Genomic DNA, 24,035 nt, shown 5'->3' with positions numbered 1-24,035 from the left:
AAAATAATGTATTTTAAAGGCAAATATATGAGAAAGAAAGTCAAAATCATCAGTTTAAAAGGTCAAAATATGAAATAAAATTTGTAACCATGAAATTAAAAGTCAAAATATAATTCAAAATTTTAAATTGTGACTCTAAAAGGTCAAACTATGGGATTATGAAGACACAGTTTGGAGTTGAAAATATTTGATAAAATACAAAATAACTGGTCAAAAAGGTCAAAATATCACTTAAAAATTAGAATTATGAATCTAAAAGCTCAAAATATTATATGAGAAGTCAAAATTATGAGTTGAAATGCTCAAAGTATGAAATAAAAAGTTAAAATTTAGTTTGAGTTCTATTTGTGAGATGCTAAATTGAAAATATGAAATTAAAACACAATTAATTTCTTTTCCCACATTCCTGACTCCTTGTCTAAGTATTTTTACTCCTTACTTTTTCAGATTTTTTGACTTAACAAGGAAATCTTAAATCATCAGGATAAGTTCACATTTTTATACTTGAGGAAATCTGCAGACCTCAGACTGATGGGCCAGTTAGAACCGAAATATGAGATCATCTTGTGGGCCGAATTTAACTGTTCCACGGGCCGGATTTGGCCCCCGGGCCTTGAGTTGGACACCTGTGCTTTAAAGGAAACCAAGGTGAATGTTCTGGAGTGGCAGAGTCAAAGCCCAGACCTCAATCCAAGAGAAAAATTGTGGCTGGACTTGAAAAGGGCTCTTCACTCCAGATCCCCGTGTACTTGAGCAGTTTAGCAAAGAAGAATGGAGTAAAATTGCAGTGTCAATTTTATTGACTTTGATTAATCTGTAAAATCAATTAAAGGGTAAAACATCCAAGGGGGTTAATACTTTTTATAGTCCTTATATAATTGATCTATCAGTGGCTGATCAATTAGGACATCGTTAACGCAGTCTGTAATTTAAAAGATAAGGATAAATAACCAGGCCAGTCGACGTTTTCTGCAGGGTTAACCTTTATTTCAAGAGCAACTTAAATACTAATTCATACACAGCCATCGTTAACACATAGACAATACAAAATAAATATTCACCATCACTTTGTTCTTCATCACCAAATAAATACCAAATATGTGCAGCTCATTATTCCCAGTGTATTGCAATGTACTCAAAATAGTTTGTGAGAATAAAAAGGAAAAATCATATAAACAGAAGCACCGAAAAAAACAAAGAAAATCTTTAGAAAATTATTAAAAAACTTTCCGTTACAAAATATTTGCACTTAAAAAGATTCCAGTATTTTAAATAAATAATAAGATATATAAAAGAATTCATAGTTGATATCTTAAAATATTTCCTCTTTGTTCAACAATGCAGAGGAAATGATTCCTGTCTCTGGGTTTAAAATCTTCTCAGGTAGTGATTGAAACAAGATAATAAATAGATAATGAATAATAAATAGGCCAATAAATAAAAATAAATACAGCAGACATGAATGAATAAGTTAGTAAACCAACGTTTGCAAAGGACTTAAATAGTTACACAGCAATAGTAAGAATGAATCTACAAACTAGTCCTGGAGGTGCAACATCACTATGCTCATATAGATACTATCAACATTATTGAGTGGAGATGGGAGATGTTCACTAACTAAGAGGATCTGCTCAGCTAAGGCCGGATACTGCACTCCTGATTTGTTCATTTATTTTTTAACCTCTGGACGCCCTCGCTTACAGCAACAGTTTGATTCCGGTGTGCGACCACACGCTTTACAGCCACACCCTCATTTCTTCACACATACCGTCATAAAGCAACATGCAAACAAGCAAACAAACGCAAAGAACGGATGACCGGGATCCAAATGAGAAGAATTAAGTACATACAGTATCTAATGGGTTTGGAAAGAAAGATTGGAGTTGTCACTGTGATGCCCTGCCCCCTCGCCCGTCACACCTCAATGCCCTTCACTGCCTGGTTGATGGACTCAAGCAGAGCCCGGTTCTCAGGGTTCTGGTAGCAGTCTTTATTGGTAAACATGTGGGTCAGGGTCTCTACGTAGCTGTCGAAGTTCTGCTCTGACAGCGGCTCCTGCTGGATACACACGAGTCAGACAATCACAATCCTTGCCATAAGGTCTGAATAAAATCCCTGACTAATCCCTCAGAGACCAGATTTTCCTCCAGTGTTTGAAAAATGAAGACAGGAGAATATGCAAGTGAGTTTTTATACTTACTATCGTGGGCAGTCGAATGTTGGTCAGGCTGCGGATCAGGGCCTGACTCAAGCCGGATAACTCCAAGAACAAGGCCTCATTTCTCTCCTCAATCTGTTTGTTCTCCTCCTCCATGTTCTTCAGGTTCTTCTCCATGGATGAGATCTGAGGCACAAAGGACACAGGTCTCTGACAACTGTTTTAGAAGTCACTCATTACCTTGAAGTGATTTCAAACCAAAAGGTCTCACATGGCAGAGACATATTCTTAAAAACTGATGAGTCTTACACTCAAATGGGCGTCAGCTGGGCTCACCTGAGTGTGCAGGTTCATCATGTCAGCCTCCATCTCTGAGTTGGACTCGTTCAGCTCGTTGATCTCCTTGTTGAGCTGCTTGATGTCCTCATCGTTGTCTAGGACTGAGTAAAATCAGTGAACCGTGGTTAGAAGAAACAAATGTGGGTTCTATGATCGCCATTAAATTAGAAAAAGGAAATCTATCCATCTGTTAATCTATCTGTTCCTCCAAACATCCTTAACTTTCAGCCATCCTTATGCTCATCCATCAATAAATCTATCTATCCATGAATATATCTATAAATTAATCCACCCGTCTTTCCATGAGTCCATTAATTCTCCATGATCCACTGAATGGAAAGATCCACAGATCTGTCCAACTATTTATTAATCAGTCCATCCATCTTTTAATAAATCAATCATCTATTATGTTATGGGAAGCAAAGATTTATCGATGGATGTATGAATGACCCATCCATCAAACTCTAAATGAATCCATAAATCCATCCATAAATCCAAGAGACAAGAAGTTTAATGGATGATCCATCCAGTCACAAATCTGTCAATCTATTTATTGATCTGTCCCTCTGTCCATCCATTCATCTATCTTTAAATGAATCCATAAATCCATGCATTAATCCATCTGATTGACTGTTCCTCTATCCATAGATGAAAACATCGTTCATCTATAAATCCATCCCTACATTAATGAATTTGGCCATGCATCTTTCCATCTATCCATCCATCCATCCATAAATCCATCCATCTATGAGATTATCTATCCATGAAACTATCCATCCATACATCTTTTGAACCATCCATTCGTCTTTCCATCTATCCATTCATGCACCCATCAACTATCTATCTATCCATCCATGAAACCATACATCCATTCATCCATCCATCTTTTGAATCATCTATCCATCCTTCCATCCATCCATCAATCCATCCATCCATCCATTCATCCATCCATCCATCTATGAGATTATCCATCCATCCATCCAACTTTTGAATGATCCATCCTTCTTTCCATCCATCCATCCATCCATCCATCCATCCAACTTTTCATCCATCCATGTTACCAAACATCCATCCATCCATCCTGAGATGTTCTTTAGGAATATGAGATATGTAATCCCAAAACTTGGGGTCTCTTTTGAGTCTGACCAGCTTTGTAGACCTCCAGGGAAAGACAACCCAACCAAACAAGGACAATCCTGGTGAAATGGCTATTTTCAATAACAAGGAGCAACAACTCCTCTCAGGCCCAATCACATGTCTGGAGTCTTTATTTTTGACAGCTTGTATTCAAAGTCTCATTCTTTCTATTACTGCCAAGCTCATTTCCAACTGTAAGGAAACACTGATTGAGCAACTGAACACTTTCTGCAACTACAATTAAAGCCAGGTACAAAGCCTGCTCTGATACTGATGGGTTGAGTTTACCCTCAGTTTTACAGTCTGAGAGATACTTTAACCCCATTGGCTGAAGGAGTGCCAACAAAAAGGGCAACTTCCACCCTTTAATACTCCGACATGTCTTCGCAGCTCCCTGAAGTTTGTTCATAAGTCAGTGTTTGTGCCCCAACAAACCTTATTTCTGATTTCTTTTGGTTATTGTGGCAGTTATTTTTTGGAAACGCTAGATATTATCAGAAAGAGGGAAGGAATCGTATCTTACCATCACTGGCTCTGAACTTTGCAGTGATGTACTCGTCTCCTGGGAACCTGGCTTTCTTCTTGTTAGCAGAAGCTCGTGGACAACCTGAGAGACTGAAAGTAGCAGCTGGTTGAGACATAATGTAGTCTTCATAAAACAGCCTTAAAGCCTTCATTAAAGATACATCACTGCTCTATCAGATATAACTGATACCTGCGATGTGTGAGGAAGCTTCCGTTTGCATGTCCTGAGCCATCACAGCCTGGCGTTGGGCAGGTCGGACCCTCCGTCTTGAAGGCCTTCCAGGAGAATGGAGTGCCGTTAAGAAGACCTTCCTTCTGCCGGCGAGCTGCTAGTGGACAGCCGTAGGCACTGCGGTGGGTGGCATACTTCCCACTGATGTGGCCCATACTGTCACAACCAGGAACCGGACACCTGAAGGAGTACAGTTTAGAAGTACACTGACTTTAGTCATGGGTTCAAACAATCATATCATGCATTCGTGCATTTGCACTTTTTAGAAGATAATCGATCAATCCACTGCCAAAAAGATCCAATTCTAAATTTGGGTGGTTTAATGTTCTTGTATTTTTACTCTACTGTGTGTACTGTTCTATAGCACTGACAGTGGTTTAAATAAACGCACTGCTTTGATGCAAAGAGCTATTTCTGCTCACCTCAACAGCTCAGAGTCCTCTTTATCATCCTTGGTAGGAGTCACTTTGTTCCCACTTTTCTTGGCTCGAGGGCATCCAGACAGACTGGAAAAACAGAGGAGCAGTCAAAGCCAGTATGAAATAAAAGCTGGTACAAACAGCAGGCAGACCAGGAGAGCAGATCCTACCTTCTGTGTGAGGCGTAGTTTCCTGTGATGTGGCCTGAGCCGTCACAACCTGGAGTCGGACACCTGAGACACACATGCAGATGCTTTTTTTTACTCCAAAGACTCACATTATCTACTGACACTAACACTATGTAAATCAGAATCATTGCTTTTGGTTTGGAATTGTTCAATAATGGGCTTAACTATGATTGTTATAATATTAGAGTTAAAGGAGAGCAGGGACAGAGCTGTAGCTGCAGACTGAGTGCTCAGTGAACGTGTTGGAGGTGAGAGACAGGAGAAAGCAGACATACTTTAGTTCAGCTGTGTGGGCAGCCATGAGGGTCCGAAGTGATTTATCAGCAAGAGGACAGCCTGACAGACTGGAAAATAGGTCAAAGAGAGAACGTCAGAAAACCAGACTGAGAACAGGACGTCCCAGCATGAGTGAAGGAAAGAGCTGGAACCTGAACTTGGACTGCAGAGCCAGGACACAAAGGACAGGGGTTAAAGTCTTATCACTAGAGTAGAAGAGTCAGTAGTGCATATTGAACAAAGATCTGAGTGGAGAGGGTGAAACTTCATCTGAATCAGTAGATGGCATCACAGTGATTTATGTAAAATTAACAGAAAATAACTCCAAGACTGAGGCTGATGTAGAACAGACCTTAAAAAACCCTGTTGAGTAAAAATACCATAGACAATAAAAAGTGGAAGAAGCTCCTTACGCTCCAAGTTTGCAATTCTGGCATTAATGTCTTGCATGTTTGGATTACATAAGACCATATTTGTGCAAGAAATGTTGCTGCTGCTTGGATATTTTTCAACTAAATGCACATTTTATAAATTCTGCTGCACAGGGATGTCAATCAAAACAGTGATAACGTGAAACCTACAGTAACAGGGAATCAACGGAGTGGCCTTAAGACAATGTAGCTCCCTTTTTTTCCCAAAAGCTACTCCAAAAGAAATAAAAATATTTTTGGAGCGATTACTATCATCAAAGACACAAAACACTAAACAAAAACTTAAAACAGTGGTTCTCTGCTGGTCTTGCACCAGGACCATCAGCTTTATGAGAAATGTAGACCCTCATATTTTTCAATCAAATCAGATTTATCTAAACAAACGTGGTGCAGTTGCGACCACAGATAGTAAGAACCATTTTAAAAAAGTGGCCAAGGCAATACCAAAAATTCTAAGAGGATCTGGCTGCAGACCTCTATGGCGGTGTGTTTCAGGCCTCTACAATGAGGCGACCTAAACCCTTGGGCAGGAAGTGGCACACATAACCCAAGCTGGAACTGGAATGACATAGTGATGTAGGTATAATCTCTGCTCCTGGTCACAGGTTACATAAGTGGCCATTTTTCCCGACAGCAGACTTTTATGTCTAAAAATCCAAATTTACTGAGGGGGTTAACTGAAATTTAACACACCACACACTAAGGAAGAACCAAAAGATGGTTAGGGTTAGGCACCCAGACCCTAAAGGTTAGTGTTAGGGCAAGGGGGAAAGGGGGTAAAATTAAAAAATAACACCAAAACTAATAAAAAAAAAAACCCAAAGATAGTTAGGGTTAGAGTTAGGGTATAAGGAGGCAAGGGAGGAAGGGGGTAAAATTAAAAATAACAACTCAAACTAAGAAAGACCCAAAGAGGGTTAAGGTTAGGCATCCAATCCGTGAAGGTAAGGGTTAGGGTAAGGCGCAGGGAGTTAAAATAAAAAAATAACACCACCATCTAAGGAAGACTTATAGATGGTTAGGGTTAGGCTCACAAACCGTGCAGGTTAGGGTTAGTGTATGGGGGCAGAGGGAATTAAAAATGACACCACAAACTAAAGAAAACCCCAAAGAGGTTTAGGGTTGGGCACCCAAACCCAAAAGGTTAGGGGTTTGGGTAAGGAGGGGAAATAAAACTAAAAATAACATGGCAAACTAAAGAAGAACCAAAGGTAGTTAGGGTTAGGCACCCAAACCCTAAAGGTTAGGGATAGGGATAGGTTAGGCAAGGGGGAAAGGGGGTAAAATCAATCAACACCACAAACTAAAGAAACCCCAACAAGGGTTCGTACATCACTTCCTGCCCCACAGGTGAGGTTGCCCCATTGTAGAGGTCTGCTACAGATGAGCCAGATGCCTCTCAAAGTTCAAACCTGCTGGAAAAGATTGCTGAAGGTTCTGGGAAAGATCCTAATAACGGTTGAAAACTCCTAAAAATTCCTAGTTTCTCATGAAACTGCTTTATATTTACAGGAAAAATCCCAGAGGATATGACTAAGTTGTTGAAGTTTCCTCAGGTTCAAAGGGGAAATTCCTCAAAGTTTTCAGGTAAATTCACAATAAAAACTCTGGAATAATTCAGGGTTTGCTTTCTGTAGTCAAAAACTTAAACTACTGGAAAAAAAAAAATAAAAAAGCTTCATAAAGTTCTGATATTTTTTTACGCTGATACACATTTAGAACCAACTGAACCACTGTCACTCTAAGATGGCTTACTGCACTACAATCAGCGTAAATCATAAATCTTTCTTTTGTTTTGTAAAGTTTTATTTTTCTAGAACTATGAAAAATGATTCAAAACTGTGGATATAAATTAACATTTTAGTCCAGTTTTTGTCCATAAAGAGTGATTATATTTCAGTCTGGTGCCAAATCCTACTCCTGTGCTCCATGCACCCTGCAAAACCTGTGATCCCTGCTTTCTACTGCAGACATGCAGAAGAGTTTTAGATTTGGAGATTTGGATTTGGATGGAGAACTATCACAGATTTTTAACATCTGACAAGAACTAAATTACATTTTAGTCTGATTTTAGTTTTGACTAAAACTCAACCTACTTTTAGTCAAAGTTTAAGTGATCAAAGTTCTATTTTTAGTGAGTCTTAGTCCCATCTTTTTCATGAAAAAAAGCTAGTCCAACATTTTTAGTCAGAGTTTAAGTCTACAAAGTTAGCACTGATGCAATGTGCAAGAAATAATAATCTAGCTATATGAAATACAAGCTATGTTTGTGTACACGCCAGCCTCTGTGAGGGTAAAATATAGACAGAAGCTTTAGGTCCTTATAAAAAGAAATATGCTCTTATCCACCATATTTCCAACTTCCAACATATTGTACTCAACACAGCTGCACATTTTGTCTCTGTGTGGCTTCTTTGAACAGAGAAATTTACCTCAACTGATCCAAGACGTACAGTAAAAATACTATAAAGGGGCAGTAATGATACTCAAACATCATTCATGTCACATTTACTTTCTTTCAGGAGGTAGAATTTAGTAGAGAATAAGGAAAATGAGGTCAAATTAAATCTCCTTTTTTAAAGTTATCTGTCATAAATTTCAGAAGTAGAAGTCAAATTGAAGCAAACTTTAACATAGTATCTGTTTGGAGAATCATAAATGTGCTGAATGAACTGACCTCCGATGGGATGCGTAGTTGCCAGTGATGTGTCCGCTGCCATCACAGCCTGGAGTTGGACATCTAAGGAATAAGACACAAGCAACATCAGCCTCACCCATAGAACCCATAGAACTTTAGGTAGTTGATCACATGATTGACAGACGTCTTAGCCAATCATTATCTTCTAGTTGTTATTTTTCCCTGTCTGAGATCTTTCTACTTACACCAGAATCTCTTTTTTGCTGTCTTTGGGCTGAAACTTGATCTTGAAGCTGCTGGTGGTGACCTCACCGGGGTACTTCCTATCCTCCAGGTTCTCCTGGTCGTCCTCCTCACAGTCAGAGGAGGTGTAAGAGGGAGCAGCATACTCCACCTAAGAAAACATAGTTGCTAAATAATCCAGTAGCCACTGTAAACGATATCATGTACTGTTTTTCTTGAGAGAGTACCTCTTCGTGGTCTTCCTCCTTGACTCCACTGGATTTGGTGAAGTCCAGCGGCCCCTCCCACTCTGGCTGAGCGTGTCCCTGAGACAACGAAGCTGTGATGAGCTGGGAGGATGAAGACGAGGAGGACGAAGGCTCTGGAGGCAGCATGCCCTCCCGTTTAGTCTTCTTCATGCTGAGGTCCAAGGTGCCATTCTCGTCCACCTCGATGTCCGACTCCTGTGTGGTTCACGTGCACAGTCAGAGAAAATCTGCTTCAAAAAGTACCTTTAAAAGAGAGTAAAACACAGCATACCTTAGTGCAGGGTTCCCTGGGCTTGGTGCTGAGGCTCTCGGGTCTCTCCCAGCAGCGTGTCGACAGGTTGAGGATGGCGGTTGCTGCCATGTGAGCGGCCTCGGCATCTTGGCTGTAGTCGTAACCAGAGGAGGACGAGGAGCTCTTCTGAAAACCTCCTGGCACGCTGTGACTCGGGGAGGAGGCCTTAGGGAATGATTTAGCTATGTGGGAAAGAGAAAATGGAACTTCATTCAGTTTATTTTGCCTTTTTATATCTATAAATGTGGGAAAAAACACCTCTTAAATGGGATGACTCCCACCACCCACAAAAAGAGCCAGCTCATCCGCAAACAACACGTCATAACTTCAACTCTAGTAAAGCAAGTTCAGGACATCATTAGGAGGAAAAGCTGTTAAAAAGCCCCCCCTTTTCTTACTTTTGAAGGCTTTGGGTGATGTTTCAGTGCTGCTGGGCGTCTTTGGAACGAGCATACGCTTTCCAAACACCTGGACATCAAAGCTTGCATAGTCAAAAGACACCTTGGAGTATTTCTCCAGCTCCTTGGCCAGGTTAGCGCGGGGCGTGGTCGTCACTGTGTTCGGCCGGTAGCTGCCGTACTGAGGGATCTCCAGCTGTTTCACAAAACACATGGGCCTGAAAGAAAAGAAAAAGATTGTTACTCCATCTGCAGTGGCTTGGACAGATTTGTAAAGAAGAAAAAAAGCCATATTTAGAGTCTGTGTCTGACCTGAGCACTCTGTCGGAGTTGGAAGAGGGTTCACTGGATGACGGCTGTAAATGAACCTGTTTGTCCTGGCCTTTGTTCAGCTTAGCTGCTGCAGCGATGGGGCATCCAGACAGACTACAGGAGGACATGAGGAAGGAGAAAACGCATATTTATAGGTAACAGAAAGGAGCACAGATGTTAAGTGGCCTTGTAAAGACAGCTTAAGTTCATATACACTGTATAACCCATACAAAGCGTTTGTGAAGGGCAAGACATGTCCAAAAATTCTGGGAAGGTTGTTAGACAAATGCTCTGTCCGCCACAATCATTATGGGCCAATCAGAGGGACAGAGACAGACTTTCATATTTCTTTCTCCTCTTTACAAAAGGAAATGCTGTAGATTGGAGTTTAGCAAGATGAATCTGGCTGATCTATTGGCTTTGTAGGATAAGTGGGGTAAGACTCTATAATGCAAAGCCAAAGCCATATATCAACAACATATAGAAGCTCCATCCACTTCTCTAGTCCTAAGGTGATCTGCGATGGACTGGTCTAAAGTGATAGCCAAAGTGATGGCCTAAGTGTGTGAAAAAGTCTACATTTCAAATTGTTTTTGGAAATAACGGCAGCCCAGTCCACCCAAAGTTCAAAAGTCAGCATCTGTGATGGTGTGGGGGGTGTATTAGTACCCATAGCATGGGTCACTGCTCATCTGTGAAGGCATCGGTAATACTGAGAGTTCATGATGGTTTTGGAGCAAGATATGCTTCCATTTAGACTGTTTAATGCAGTGTTACTCGACCCTGCTCAACCAAAGAGCCATACTGTTGAAAAATACCATTGCAAAAGCCACAAATTAAATGGTGAAAAGTGGTGAAATGAGTTATGTGGCAATGAAAATAAGTTACAGATGGCAAAAAAGGTCAAAAAGCTGTAAAAAGAGGCAAAAATGGTTGATAAGGGGGGAAATTGACATACAAGGGCAAAAATTGGGTAAAAAGTGACAATAATGGGGTGAGAAATGGCAGAAGTGGCTGAGAAGTGACAAATACTGAGTTACAGTTGGCAAAAATAGTCAAAAAGTGGCAAAAACGTGGCAAAAATGAGTGAAAAGTGACTAAAAATGTGAAAAAGCAGCAAAGGGTGGCAAAAAGTGGCATTTAATTGCAAAAGGCAGCATAAAGAAGAAAAGAGTTTCAAAAAAATGGGAAAATTGCAAATAGTAAAAAGTCAAATAAAAGAGAAAAAAACTGGGGAAAAGGGGCAGGGTAAGTGGGAAAAATGGGTAGAATGTAGCAAAATTTGATTAAAAGTGGCAAAAAAAGGGAACAAAGGGGCAAAAACTTGCAAATAAGGGCAATGGAAACATACAGACTAAAAAAAATAAAGGTTGACAAGTTTTACAATTAAGTCACACTGTATAAGTCTGGAAAAGAAATTGATTAAAGTGACTTGCAATGGGAAATTCTGGAGGACAAAATTTCTCTATTTAAGGTTTTCTGGGGGAATAATATTTTGAACGTGATAGAGCTAAAAATCATCATTGAAGAGCCACATGTGGCTCAAGAGCCATGTGCTGAGTATCACTGGTATAGTGCATGACAAAACAGAACAACAGATTGATTATTGATTTTAACTATTGATTTGGAAGGATTTCCACTATCAGTACTTCAACAATTCTTCAGTCTTCAGTCCAAGGACTCTAACAGAGTCTAACAGTATGTTAGAAAATAGGCATGCTCCTGCCCCAACCTTTTTGGAACTTGTTGTAGGCATCAAACCTAGAATGTGTTTGCAATTTTAAAAAATCACTAAGGTTTCTCAGTTTGGTCATTAATTACCTTGTCTTTGTGCTTCATTCATTAGGAAATAGTTTGAAAACAATTTAAACAAGATCAAAATTGCAATTTCAGCTGAAATTGTGTGGGGATGCTGAGAGCTGAATTGTGGAAGAACTGCTGAAAATAGCCAAAAGCACATAAATAGCTGAAAATAGCACAGAAACAGTATAAAATAGCATAAGATGGCATAAAAGTAGCTGAAAATGGCATTTAATTGTTAAAAAAAGGATAAAAAATAGCTGAAAGTAGCCTAGAAAAGCTGAAAATAGCCTAAAAATAGCTGAAAGTAGCCTTGAAATAGCGGAAATTAGCATAAAAATAGCTATGTTTGGCCTAAAGGTAGATGAAAATTACATTCAATGGCTGAAAAAGCATAGAAAAAGCTGAAAATAGCATGAAAATAGCTAAATTTTAAAAATTCTAAAAGTTAGAAATGAGAAAAGTCATGGTAGTGGAATGACAAAGAAACTGAATTTTTAAAAGTTTAAACGGTGTTGATACGACAAAGTATGAAGGAGGAGATAGCAGGCGGGGAAGAAGAATAGTAAACAAAATGGCCGACGCGAATATCAATGGTGTGGATGCTCAGCATCCCCACTAATAACTGTATTCAGTTCGAATTCTCATTTTGCACAATGTCCCAACTTTTCTTGAATCAAGTCTTTTTTTATAGGGTGTAAAACCATGGATTATACATAAACACTGACATTCATTACAAAGAGATCCAAGACTTTATATTGGACATAGCCAATATTTACTGTTTTTTAAGTTCTGTGAACTGAATTAGCTGAAGGGGAGGGAGCTATCTACACTCACCTGCAGCTCAGAGAGCCCATCACTCTGAGGAACATTAAACCATTATATGACTTAAAAGGCTAGTGGATAAAAACAATTAATCTATTGTACTACTAAGATTAATGAAATGATGCTATATATGTCCAAAAAAGCTTTTTTTATTTTAAGTTATTCTTCTGGTTAAGTTGGGAATTCTCATGTGGAGCTCTATTGGGATTGACTGAATTTAAGAGTCTACCTAAAGTAGTTGTTTAAAGAACTGCTGATTGTGGTACTTCTGCCTTATCAGCTCTAACTTTCATGAATAAACCTTAAACTCCAAATTTTCACATGCTTTGTTGCCCGTTTAAGTCCTACTGAGTTCATGTTTGTGTTAGTGTTCATGGACGTGTGACTAACCTGCGGTGAGTGTTGCGGTTGCTGTTCACATGGCCCTGCCCCGTGCAGCCTGGAGTCGGACACTTCAGCACGTTCTCATGCATGGCCAGAACTACAAACACAGCAGACACACATGTAAGTCAGTCTGTTAAATTCACTGCAGCAAAAGTAGACAGTTATTTATAAAAATCAAACAGCAGAGGAGGAGAGCGTTTGACGTCAGCAGCAGAACTCATTCACTCAGAAGTGATTAGATCACTGGTGAACACGCAGAGAAGTGGAGAAAGCTAGACTGGTTATAAAAGGGTTAATGTTAGTAGTTAATGCTGTCAGAGAGGAACGTAGCAGTGGTAGTACTAGATATTAATGCAGGTAGTAATGACAATTAAATGTAACTGGGCCTTCATCTCAAAGCTCCCACGATGTTGAATACCTGAACAAAAAAGTCTGAAAAAGAAAATAAACATCAGCAGAGTCAGATTCATCTGAATAGGTTGGTAGTGTTCTGAAATGTGATGTGTACTTACTCTCTGGAGGGATTCTGTCTTTGTGAGGACATCCAGACAGACTACGATGGTGAGGGTACAGACCAGTGACGTGACCCGTCCCATCACAGCCCGGGGTTGGACACTTCACTTCCTTCTTTTCTGTAAGGGAGAAGAAGAGATGACAGACATAAAGAATGAGTAAATAATATTTACCTTAGTATCAGCTCTTTCTTCTTTCCATATCCTGTTAATCTCACCATTCCTCGGCTGAAACAACTGGACTTTTTAAGAATAGACTACTCCAGATTCAAGATTGTTTTGAAGCCCTTTTATTTTCTCAATCAGTGAATGAAGTAATTGTAACATTAATAATAATACTCATACGGGCCCAGTCCAGGTTAGCTTTAAAGGAAGGCTCACATGTTTTGGACCGGGCAGAGGAGTATTGTCAGGGAAATGGCTGGCACACGTGTGTCCAGGGTAAGAGGAGACGTTGTTGTTAAACGTGTTTTTGGAGTAAACGGCTCCAGTTGTGCACATAGCACATTGGGTGCTTTTCTATTATTGGACATGTGTGGGCTGCCTGTGGCCTGACTCCATCTCTTACTGAGCTACCTGAGACAAAAATAAATTAGTACTGGCTAGAGACTAATACTAATTCAAAAAGTAAAACTGGTAAATATAATGGAGAAGAGGAAGTTGCTCTTCTGTTACATCTGCCTTATAAGTCTTTTAGGTAACAACAAGCAAAATGATTGGTCAGATGTGTGCTCATGGAAGCAAGACTTTGGAAAAATTCGAGCATGGTCAGAAAAAATAGGCCAAAATTTACCTTATAAGTTATGTTGCTAGCATGAAAGCTTGCATTGACAGGCTACAGGTTCATAAAAGCAAATAACTTGCAAATTAATTGCACCAAAAATTTGTACCCGGTGAGCAAAGGCACAACTGTTTCTGGACATGCACTCATTAAAATTCAGTTCAAACTATGAAGGCAGTTGTTTTCTTCTTTATACCAGTGCTACCAGGAACTTGACGAATGATAAGCAAATACATACTAACAAGAAGAGAACAGTATGCCCCTGTTTTATTATGCGCATAACAATACCATGATGCAGATCTCTCTGAATACTCTAATTATGCTGAGTTCATACATCTACTAACCCTAACATTTCTGCAGAAATTTGCAAGGGGACAAGCAGAAAAAGTCTAGTTAAGGTTGTGATGGAAAATTTACCCCTTTGCTTTTATGCAAACAGTTCATTGTGGTAATCTGGGGAAATGCTGAGGAATTTTGTGCATGTGTAAAATCATCATAAATCTGTCCTTCAATTACAGGAACTTGAGAGTTTGCTAATGTTATTTAGACCTGGTTCCCCCACAGCAACTAGGTCCAGACAATATTCCTGCTTATGGGATAGAACTTTCTAAAAGCACAGGGACTTTGGGGAAACACTTTTAGCTCTGAGCATTGTGGAGTGGTTGTGGATTTGGAGCCTAATTTGCCTGCCAGTCATCAGTAACTGCAGCTTTTAATCCCTTTAAAATCCAAATCAAAGCATCAAAGATGCTTAAAATAAACGTTAAAAGTTGTTTTGTGGTAGAAACAGGAAGTGTACCTTTGCTGTAGTGTGAAGGGCGTCTCGGTGCAGTGCCGGGCTCGGAGCTCTTACTGGAAGAGCTGTATGGATGATACTCCGGGGAGCTCTGCGGCTCCTTTCCTCCCCTCACTTCCTCCGCCTTCATGGCGATGGCCTGCTCCAGCAGCCCCAGGTTCCCCCGGGTCATATCCCAATTCTCAGAGTCGTCTGTAATCCCCGAACCCTCTGATACACGATCCTGCTCCTCCTCTAGTTCCTCCTCCTCTTCTTCTTCTTCCTCCTCTTCCTCTTCCTCATCATCATCCTCGTCGTCGTCCTCAGAGCGGACTTCTATGACCACAGTGGTCGGGGAGCCTTTGCTGGACTCCCTCTCCTCCTCTTCCTCTTCCTCCTCCTCCACCAGCACCTCTCCATCCTCCTTCCCCTCCCTCACTTCATCCTCCTCCCTTTCCTCCTGCTCTTCATCCTCCTCCTCTTCCTCAGTCATGGGGGTGCAGACTTTCTCTTCTCTTACTGAATCTTCAGCTTCAGATCCCTGAGTGTGTGGACTCAAAGTGTACAGAGTTTCGACCTCTTGGTGAACCTCCCTCTCTTCTGCCTCCTCTTCTTCTTCCTCCTCCTCCTCCTCCTCCTCTTCATACTCCTCCTCTTCATCCTCTTGCTCGTCTCTGTGACTCTGCAGCTCTGTTGATTCTTTGGCGTGGTGGCTGTAATCTCCGCTGGAGTACTGGTGATCAGAGTTCTCCTGACTCATCATCGGTCTTTCTTCTATAACACGCTCTTGCCTCTTTTGCAGCACTTCCTCAACTTTTTCTTCATCTTCTTCTTCTTCCTCTTCTTCCTCATCCCCTACCTCTTCCTCCTCTCCCTCCTCCTCTTCTTCCGTCTCTTTAAGTTCAGTAACCTCTGTTTCCTCTCCTGTCTGCTCTGATGGTTGCTCCTCTATCACTGGCTGACTCTCCACCACCTCCTCCTCCTTCTCACTTGTCACAGTTTCCTCCTGATGATGATTTTCACTGAGGATCTCAGGCTTCTCTTCCTCAATGGTTTTCTCAATTTCAGTTTCATTCTCTGTTGGGTTTTCAGTCTCTGTGGTGATGCTTTCTTTATTGACATCTTCAGCTGGAGGACAGACCTCTGTCTCGGTTTGTTCTGGGTCCTCCGGTGTCACTAGTGGGGAGTCTGCTGTGGAGACAATATTCAGATATAAATAATCTGATTCAGAGGCCATGGGATGAGGTCAGAGCCTATATGCCCAACACAAACGGATAGATGGGTCGTCAGTAGGTAGATTGGTTTATCAGTCCGTAGGTTGGTCGGTTTGTTGGTCAAATGGAGAAATGCACAAAGGTAGTTGGCCAGTCGGTAGGTTGGTGGGTCTGAAGGTATCTAGGTTGGTTGTTTAGTTGGTTGGTCAGTTGGTAGGTATCTAGTTTGGTCTACCGGTCAGTCAGTAGGTCTGTCGATCAGTTAGTTAGTCAGTAGGTAGGTAGGATGGTCAGTCAGTTAGTCAGTAGGTAGGTAGGTTGGTCAGTTGGTGGCTAGATTGGTTGTTCTGTTAGTTGGTCAGTACAAAGGTAAATAGTTGGACGGTAAGTAGATTGATTGATCAGCTAGTTGCTGGTCAAGTTGGTAGGTAGGAAGGTCAGTCTGTTAGTTGATTGGTCAGTCTATCAATTGGTCAGTAGGTTGGTAGATCATTTGGTTGGTCAGTCGGTAGGTTTGTAGATTGGTAGTAGGTGGATCATCGTTCTGTGAATAGGTCTGTTGGTTGTTCAGTTGGTAGGTATCTAGGGTAGATTGGTCAGTCAGTAGGTAAGTTGGTTTGTCAGAGGGCAGATAGGTCAGTTGGTTGGTTGCTAAGAGTGTCAGTTGGACAGTTGGTCAGTGCGAAGGTAGGCAAGTTGGACAGTAAGTAGATTGGTTGATCAGTTAGTCGCGGGTCCAGTTGGTATGTTGGTAGGTAGGTTGGTCTGTTAGTTGGTCAGTAGGTAGGTTGGTTGTTCATTTGGTTGGTCAGTCGGTAGGTTTGTAGATTGGTAGTAGGTGGATCATCGTTCTGTGAATAGGTCTGTTGGTTGTTCAGTTGGTAGGTATCTAGGGTAGATTGGTCAGTCAGTAGGTAAGTTGGTTTGTCAGAGGGCAGATAGGTCAGTTGGTTGGTTGCTAAGAGTGTCAGTTGGACAGTTGGTCAGTGCGAAGGTAGGCAAGTTGGACAGTAAGTAGATTGGTTGATCAGTTAGTCGCGGGTCCAGTTGGTATGTTGGTAGGTAGGTTGGTCTGTTAGTTGGTCAGTAGGTAGGTTGGTTGTTCATTTGGTTGGTCAGTCGGTAGGTTTGTAGGTTGGTAAGTTGGTTGGCCATTATTCAGTGGATAGGTCTGTTGATCGGTTGGTTCGTAGATATGTAGTTTGATAGGTCAGTTGGTTGTGTAGTAGATTTGTTGGTAGGTAGATTGGTTTGGTAGTAAATGGGTTAGTTGATTGATATGTAGGTAGGTTGGTCAGATAGAAGCAGGGCATGAAGGTAGGTGGACTACTAAGTAAGTAGGTAGGTATTTTATTGATCCTGAAGGAAATTCAAGCTTTTTACCATTTATTTACTTAATCATTCATTCATTTATTTATGTATTCAATATTATACAGGACATGTTCTGCAGCTGCAGCAGATATATTTAGCCACTACATATGTGAGCCGTCTGACTGAACTGCCAAGTCTAATAATCGTATTTTTGGATTTAAAAGTCTAGATGATCTAGATTTGTGTATGAATTAATCGCCAAGATCCATAAGCCCAGTTTAGACCAAAGATTTCCCTGTTTAGTTTAAATATTTATGTTCATTTTGCTTACCTTTTGTCGACTCTGGCTTTCCTTTTGTTTTGTTCTTCTCTTTCAAATCTCCTTCTTCATCCTCTTCTTCCTCCTCTTTTTGCTCCTCCTCCTCCTCTGCTGTGTCACTTTCTGCATTGTGTCCTTCATCAGCTGCTTGTTTCCCCAGCTGGTTCCTCCTCTTGGGAGCAGACTGGTTTTCCTCAGCCTCGGCTTCTTCAAGCTTCCTTTTCTTAACAATCGGGCATCCCAGTGCACTGTGGAGAGAGAGACACGCATGTATGTACAGTATGTTTATCAGTGCAAATGTTAGAAAAATAAAAAGATTACAATTTCCAACCAGTAAAACGTTTGACATCACATAAGTTTAACATACATGGTGAAAAATAAAACCCTTACCTCAACCATCAGCACTTACTGACATGATTTAACCGTCAAAAGATACATTTCTGTTTGGCTCCTACTTCATTCTTCAAAGTAAATTGCTTTTTTATAATCTTATACATCCCTACAAATACATTTAATCATTATGATTATACTGGTGCATATCCGGCTTACATGCTTACCAGTTGCTGCATTGAAAGTTTGATGATACACTTTGAATTTTACCTTCTGTGTCGTGAGTACCGTCCACTGACGTGTCCTTTGCCGTCACATCCAGGGGTAGGACAGCTGCTGCTTACACACAACACCATAAATACAACCTTAATGTACACTAAACCAACAGAAGCCCTAAGCAGACATACATCCTTACAGTTTATTTATCACGATAATGAGAAATTTCCCATTTTAACAAGTATCTTCTTGATGTTTTCCTGGATGCTGAGTCATTTATTTCATTATCTTGACTAATTAACATCTTAACAACTTTTGCTTTCTGGAAATAGCAAGTTAATTTCTCAAAATCTTAAAAAAAAAACTTAAATTATCTTGTTATTATCCCAAGAAAATAAGATAGATAGCTCAAGGTCACCAAAAGTTAACCAAAAATATTCAATATTATGGAAAAACTGAGTTAAATGAAATACATATAGGTTTGCTGTTTCAGGGCTTTTGCACCAAACACCTCATTATCATGATTGCACTTTTTATAGGTAAAGAACTGCTCACCTTAACTCCTGCTTCATGTCTTGTCCTGCAAGCTCTGTCGCTGGGGAAAATCAAGCAGGAAACTCATTAAATAAAGGAAAAACTGATATAAGGATAAATGTACTTTTTGTTTGTATTTTGGAGAATATTTACTCCTCGCAGACTTATGAGTGTGTTTTTCTTAGGCTTTATGGTGTAATCAGTCCACTCTATGTTTAGTTCTATAAAATGAATTTACAAGAAAGCATCCAAGTTACATGCTTTGTGTCACTGGTTCAATCAAAAACCCCTACTTAAAGCCTTTTACATGAAACATCTGAGATGAGAGGATGCATATAAGAGTTGGGGCCGGCTTTGACCAGATATTACTCCAACATCGAGCTCCTTTAGTGAAGCTCTATGAATGATATCATGATGGGTCAGTACAGGCAGCTGGCTCAGTTTTGCCCCCGTCCATAGAGACGCGACAGGAAAGGTCACATCAGTGCCACTTTACGTCAAATCAAGAGCGTGTGCATGCATGTGACTGTACTGACCTCGGATGCCCTTAGAGCGGGATCTTGTTCGTGTCTCTGTTGTTTCTTGGCTCATCTAATGAAGCAGAGGGAGAAAGTTATAAATGAATGGTCAGATTTATGGATGTTCAAATGGATGAATGACAGGCAATGGATGGATAAATACTTTGATGCTGAGGCTTGTCCTCTCTGTTGATTGGCTCTGCCCACGTCCTCCGGTTGGCTCAGTTTCAGATCTTTTAACTCATTTTCTACAGTAAATACACAGAAAATTCAGAAAAAACAAAGTTACTATCAACAATTATTTAACATGTATTTGCATCCCTGGACCTCAATTTTGGCTTTTAGTCTTTTAATATTTGCACTACCTTTTCCAAACTTGTCCTTGTTTTATGTGTAGTATTGCACTTTCTTTAGTCTATGCACAATTCAATTCAATTCAGTTTTATTTGTCATATGCATTAAAAGGCAAAATGTTCAGTCAGTGCAATGAAATGCATTTTGGCTCATCACCCTCCCACCCCATTAAACAAATAGATTACAACCATGGAAATAATAAATAGTTCTGTAGAGACAAAAAATTCTAATAGAACATCCTGAAACAGTTATTGCACACTTGAACATTAGGTTCTACTGCTGAGTAGTGTTATATCCTGAGGATAGAAACTTTCCTGGAGCCGGCTGGTACATGCCCTAATGTACCAAAGGTGCCTGCCTGAAGGAAGGTATGAAAACTGTGTGGGTAGAGTCCTGTATGATGAGTGACACTAAGAGTAATTATAAACCAGAGTCAAATTCCTGCAAGCTTTGCCTGTAAAATTGATTTTAACCTGAAATAAGTGTCCAAAATGTATGGAGGAGAACTACTGAAATAAGTCAAGTAAATTTTGACTATCAAAATCAGATGATACCTCTAACTAAGGAAGAAAGTCTGCATTTATATCACTGTAAATTTAACTGGCATATGCTGCAGAGTTGTCACAGTACCATACTTTAAAACTGTTATGCTACTTCACGAAAAATGCTGCAACATCGACACCAGTTTCCATACAATGGCAACAAAAATAGAAATCCAAGGCAACCAACATTAGTTCAGTTTTTGTTTTTGATTACCTCAACTTGCAGGAGAAATCCTGCACACTTTCTTAATTGCACAAAAAATTGGTAAAGTTAAGTAACACACCGGCTCGCACCTGTCTTAGGAAATCACTAATGTTTTTCAAAACTTGTGTAGACTTTTCTTCAGACAATCAGTCATAAAAACACTGGAAATTTTAAAACATGTAGTTTTAAAAAACATAGAAAAGTGTTTAAAGCATTAAAAGGAAGTTTAAATGTGACAGCCTTAATTTGGTGTAATGATAGGTCCATGAAAACATGAAGCATATTTCTTATAATTATAAGAAAAGGTAGTTAGATAATAGAGTCAGTGTAATTCTATTGTTCCTGTGAGGACTTTTTAACTGGTTAGTCTTTTTTTTTTTTTAATTTCCAGATACTAATAATTTCAACTACTGTGACACTTGTCTGATAAAAGAAAGGCAGAAAATATTAACCATTTATGGGGGCAAAATCTGTAAGGACACATTATAAGGACTACCATTTTGGCCACAGGTGGCATCAAATTCACCTACAACAACTGTTAATCACAGGAGCTTTAAAGGTCACATATTATACAAAATACACTTTTTCAGTCTTTTTTAACACAAATATGTGCCCCTGGCCTGTCCACAATCCCCTCAAGTACCAGAAAAATCCATTCCCTCCCCCCGTCTCTTTCTCCACCTTTCAGAAAATGTGTGCTGAAACAAGCTGTACTCAGATTTTCCCCTCATGATGTCATGTGAGGAGTAAGCCCCGCCCCCAGGTTTGGTTGGCCCTCTCCACTAGGACGAAAGTTCCAATCCTCCTCTAAGCCACATCCATTTCCTATGAGGGGCGGAGTCAGACAGCTCAGTAACATTTAAAGCCACAGACACAGAAACAGCTCGTTCTGAGCAGGACTGAAACAGAGGATTTTTTAGACATGCAGAAATCCAAAAGTAATGAGTTTTTTCAGCAACAAACTTTGCAGGCATGTTTTGGGGACCTCTGAGACCAATATAAACTTGTCTTAAAAAGGTCAAGTATGTGACCTTTAAGCTCCTATGAACTGGCATCCTCATATGAGAACATTACATTTTAGGTTATCGTTAATTTTGATCAATTTAGACCTGCTTGCCTTATTTGTGGACACTTTGTCTGCCATCTAGAGGCCTCAAAAGCACATCACAATTATGGGTATGCATTTAAGATGGCTGCCATTCTGACCAAAATGCTCTACAGCCAGTGTCACACAAAACTGCTCATGGTACAAAAGCTCTTCAGATTTGATAATTGTTTATTTATGCTTTCTAATGTTTGTAGTTTGATGATGGCAAATTTGATGTTTTATTAATAGTATCAGGCAACCACACAACTAAACTGCAAGTACTCATATGAGGACATTGGGACTTTATTATCATTTAAATTAGCTTGGGATTCCTTTGGAAAGAAACAACAGTATAGTTAGTAATAATGCTTATTGCATGTGGTACAATTTAGTCTACATTTTGATCTTTATTTATATGAGATATATTTTAAAGGTATATTTCTCTATCAAGGAAAGATTGTTGAATGTTCTGACGACTCTGAGATATCTTATTTAGGAGATACTTTATTTACCACTATTTCTTTAAACCAGTATGTCATAGGCCATATTTTGTTGCTCGATTGTGTCTTCACATTATTATGTAAAACAGACCCACTGTCCACATATGAGGACATATTTTTTAAACTGCTCATCGAAATACAAAGTTTAGTTTTTATACTTATTAGGTCCTAATAATCTCTAATAACTAGGAGAAATTTAAATAATGTCTACCAAATAAAAGTCTGGTTCTCAGGAGAAATATTTTACATGGTTATGTTTGAAAATATTGCCTTTGTGAACATAGGCTACCGTTTCTATTGTGTTATCAAATCAATATGATATATATATATATATATTTATTCTAAGGCTTGTTAAATTTATATAATGCTCTTTAAAAGTACAATAAACTAATCTGAGTCTGAAAGTAGCTACAGGCCAGAACAAACCTGTTTTGCCCGTGAAATACTTTGAAATCAAGTCGTAAATCTAGCACGTAACATCATAAAATGACATAAATTCAATATTTTATTTAGAATACATACTTTTTAGTTAAATGTGGTTAAATGTAAATATAATGCCAGTAAATTAGCCCAGAATTGATGGATATATATGGTAATGTATTCAATCCGGAGACTCCTCGATGCTCCTGATACAAAGGTATGTGTACGTGACAGTTTGACAGCAGGCAGCGGTGGTCGTGACAGTTTAGGGATCTTTGACTCGTTCAGCGACCAAAAAACGGACTTTTGCCAACTAGGAAGGACTTTTACTTGGTTTAGATACTCTAAACTTTAGGAGGGAGAAACATTTTTTAAGCATAAAAGCGCAAATTAAACACGAAAGTTAAGAATAAGTGCGTAGAAATGTTTAGTGGTGACAGCAGAGATGTAGGCCGGACTAGGACGAGGCCTTTCTCCTCTCATAAACTGGCACAGTGACAAAACAGCAAACATACAAAGGCCAGCGGTGTTATACACTTAAATTTAGAGTTAAAAAACGGACTGTACACACTCCTGGCCGCCATTGTAGAAGCCGAAAACAACTACTAGCATTAATAATCGGTTTATAAGCCGGACTGTACGCTCATTCACACCGAGGTTGAATTTTTTCTCCGCGGAAGGAGAAAAAAAAACAACGGAAAGCCAAATGACACCCGCGGAACAACAACCTACCTAACGGTCCATCCCGTTATCTCTACTCGGTGATAAATCCACCGTAAGACCAGGGGAAGAGTCCACAGAAAATACCGATAAATAAGTGAGCTTCATGCTCTTTGTCACGGAGACATAAAGCCTTACCTTCCGCTCAGACTGCTGCCCTCCCCTCCCCCTCCGCTCCGAGGCTGAAGATCTCACTTTAACCCTCCTGGAGCCACTCCAACCAGAAACACACGACCAGAACCGGATGGAAGTGGACCGAAGGAGCGTGACAGCAGTTTTAGACTGAGCCCAGCACCCCCCAGAGCCTGCTCAGCACCCAGGACAGAGCCAGCCGAATCTTCAGCACCATGGACAGAAGCCCCGCTGCACCGCCTCCTTCTGGACACCCGAGGAGTAGCAGCCGGCCGGGGTAGGAAGGGGCCGGATACCCCGCGGCGGAGAGGCTGGCTCTGCAGGGTGTGAATATTTAAAGAGCCGCCAAGCAGCTGGAGAACGGCGGGTAGAGAGGAGAGAGGGAGGAGGATGTCACCAAACACTCCTGAAAACAGCGAGAAACTCAAAACCACTACGACGAACGATACCCAAGTTTTAAGATTACACATAGGCCTGCTGCTAATATACCACTCGTTAGAGTATAAAAAATTTAAAATCAGAATAAAACAGGTAATACTAATAAAAAACGTTTTCGGTAAATATTTGTCGTGTTTAGTCGTTTTTTTACCCCTAAAACAAACTCAACAGCCAATCCCTACACGGCTCATTGATGCCGGAAAGAACAGCCAATCAGAGAACACAACTATCTTCACGTGATCCAAATCATCCAATGGGAACAAAAGGCAGTTTTCAACACAC

The 24,035-nt window shown here is 40.1% G+C and overlaps 1 protein-coding gene across 2 annotated transcripts; it reads right to left on the bottom strand.

Moving 5' to 3' along the window:
* Positions 1-982: 982 nt before the first annotated feature.
* On the bottom strand, positions 983-23,444 carry LOC121517546 (myelin transcription factor 1-like). Of its 2 annotated transcripts, none has more exons than XM_041799401.1 (23): positions 23,322-23,444; positions 19,519-19,603; positions 19,374-19,428; positions 18,859-18,898; positions 18,358-18,423; positions 17,770-18,005; positions 14,938-16,104; positions 13,358-13,477; positions 12,852-12,942; positions 9,837-9,950; positions 9,525-9,742; positions 9,106-9,308; positions 8,814-9,029; positions 8,589-8,737; positions 8,383-8,445; positions 5,274-5,342; positions 4,981-5,043; positions 4,814-4,897; positions 4,350-4,571; positions 4,158-4,249; positions 2,495-2,598; positions 2,201-2,344; positions 983-2,058 (listed from the first exon to the last, which is right to left on the bottom strand). In XM_041799401.1, the coding sequence occupies exons 3-23, from the start codon at positions 19,426-19,428 to the stop codon at positions 1,915-1,917; spliced, it is 3,660 nt and encodes a 1,219-aa protein (XP_041655335.1). In that variant the 5' UTR covers positions 19,519-19,603; positions 23,322-23,444; the 3' UTR covers positions 983-1,914. The 2 variants fall into 2 exon arrangements, with proteins under 2 accessions (XP_041655335.1, XP_041655336.1); XM_041799402.1 differs by having other exon boundaries at positions 14,938-16,101.
* Between the last annotated feature and the right edge of the window lie 591 nt (positions 23,445-24,035).

The sequence above is a fragment of the Cheilinus undulatus genome, linkage group 11 (genome assembly GCF_018320785.1).
Source record: "Cheilinus undulatus linkage group 11, ASM1832078v1, whole genome shotgun sequence".
NCBI classification, from domain to species: Eukaryota; Metazoa; Chordata; class Actinopteri; order Labriformes; family Labridae; genus Cheilinus; species Cheilinus undulatus.
The sequence above is the reverse complement of the archived record's forward strand: the minus strand, read 5'-3'. Positions and strand labels throughout refer to the sequence as shown.

Excerpts from the sequence above, each read along its gene's own strand:
- LOC121517546 (XM_041799401.1), bottom strand. The coding sequence starts at position 19,428 with ATGAGCCAAGAAACAACAGAGACACGAACAAGATCCCGCTCTAAGGGC. Across the intron at positions 18,899-19,373 it reads CCGCTCTAAGGGCATCCGAG|CGACAGAGCTTGCAGGACAA; the intron begins GTCAGTACAGTC and ends GATTTTCCCCAG. Across the intron at positions 18,006-18,357 it reads CGGTACTCACGACACAGAAG|TGCACTGGGATGCCCGATTG; the intron begins GTAAAATTCAAA and ends CTCTCTCCACAG.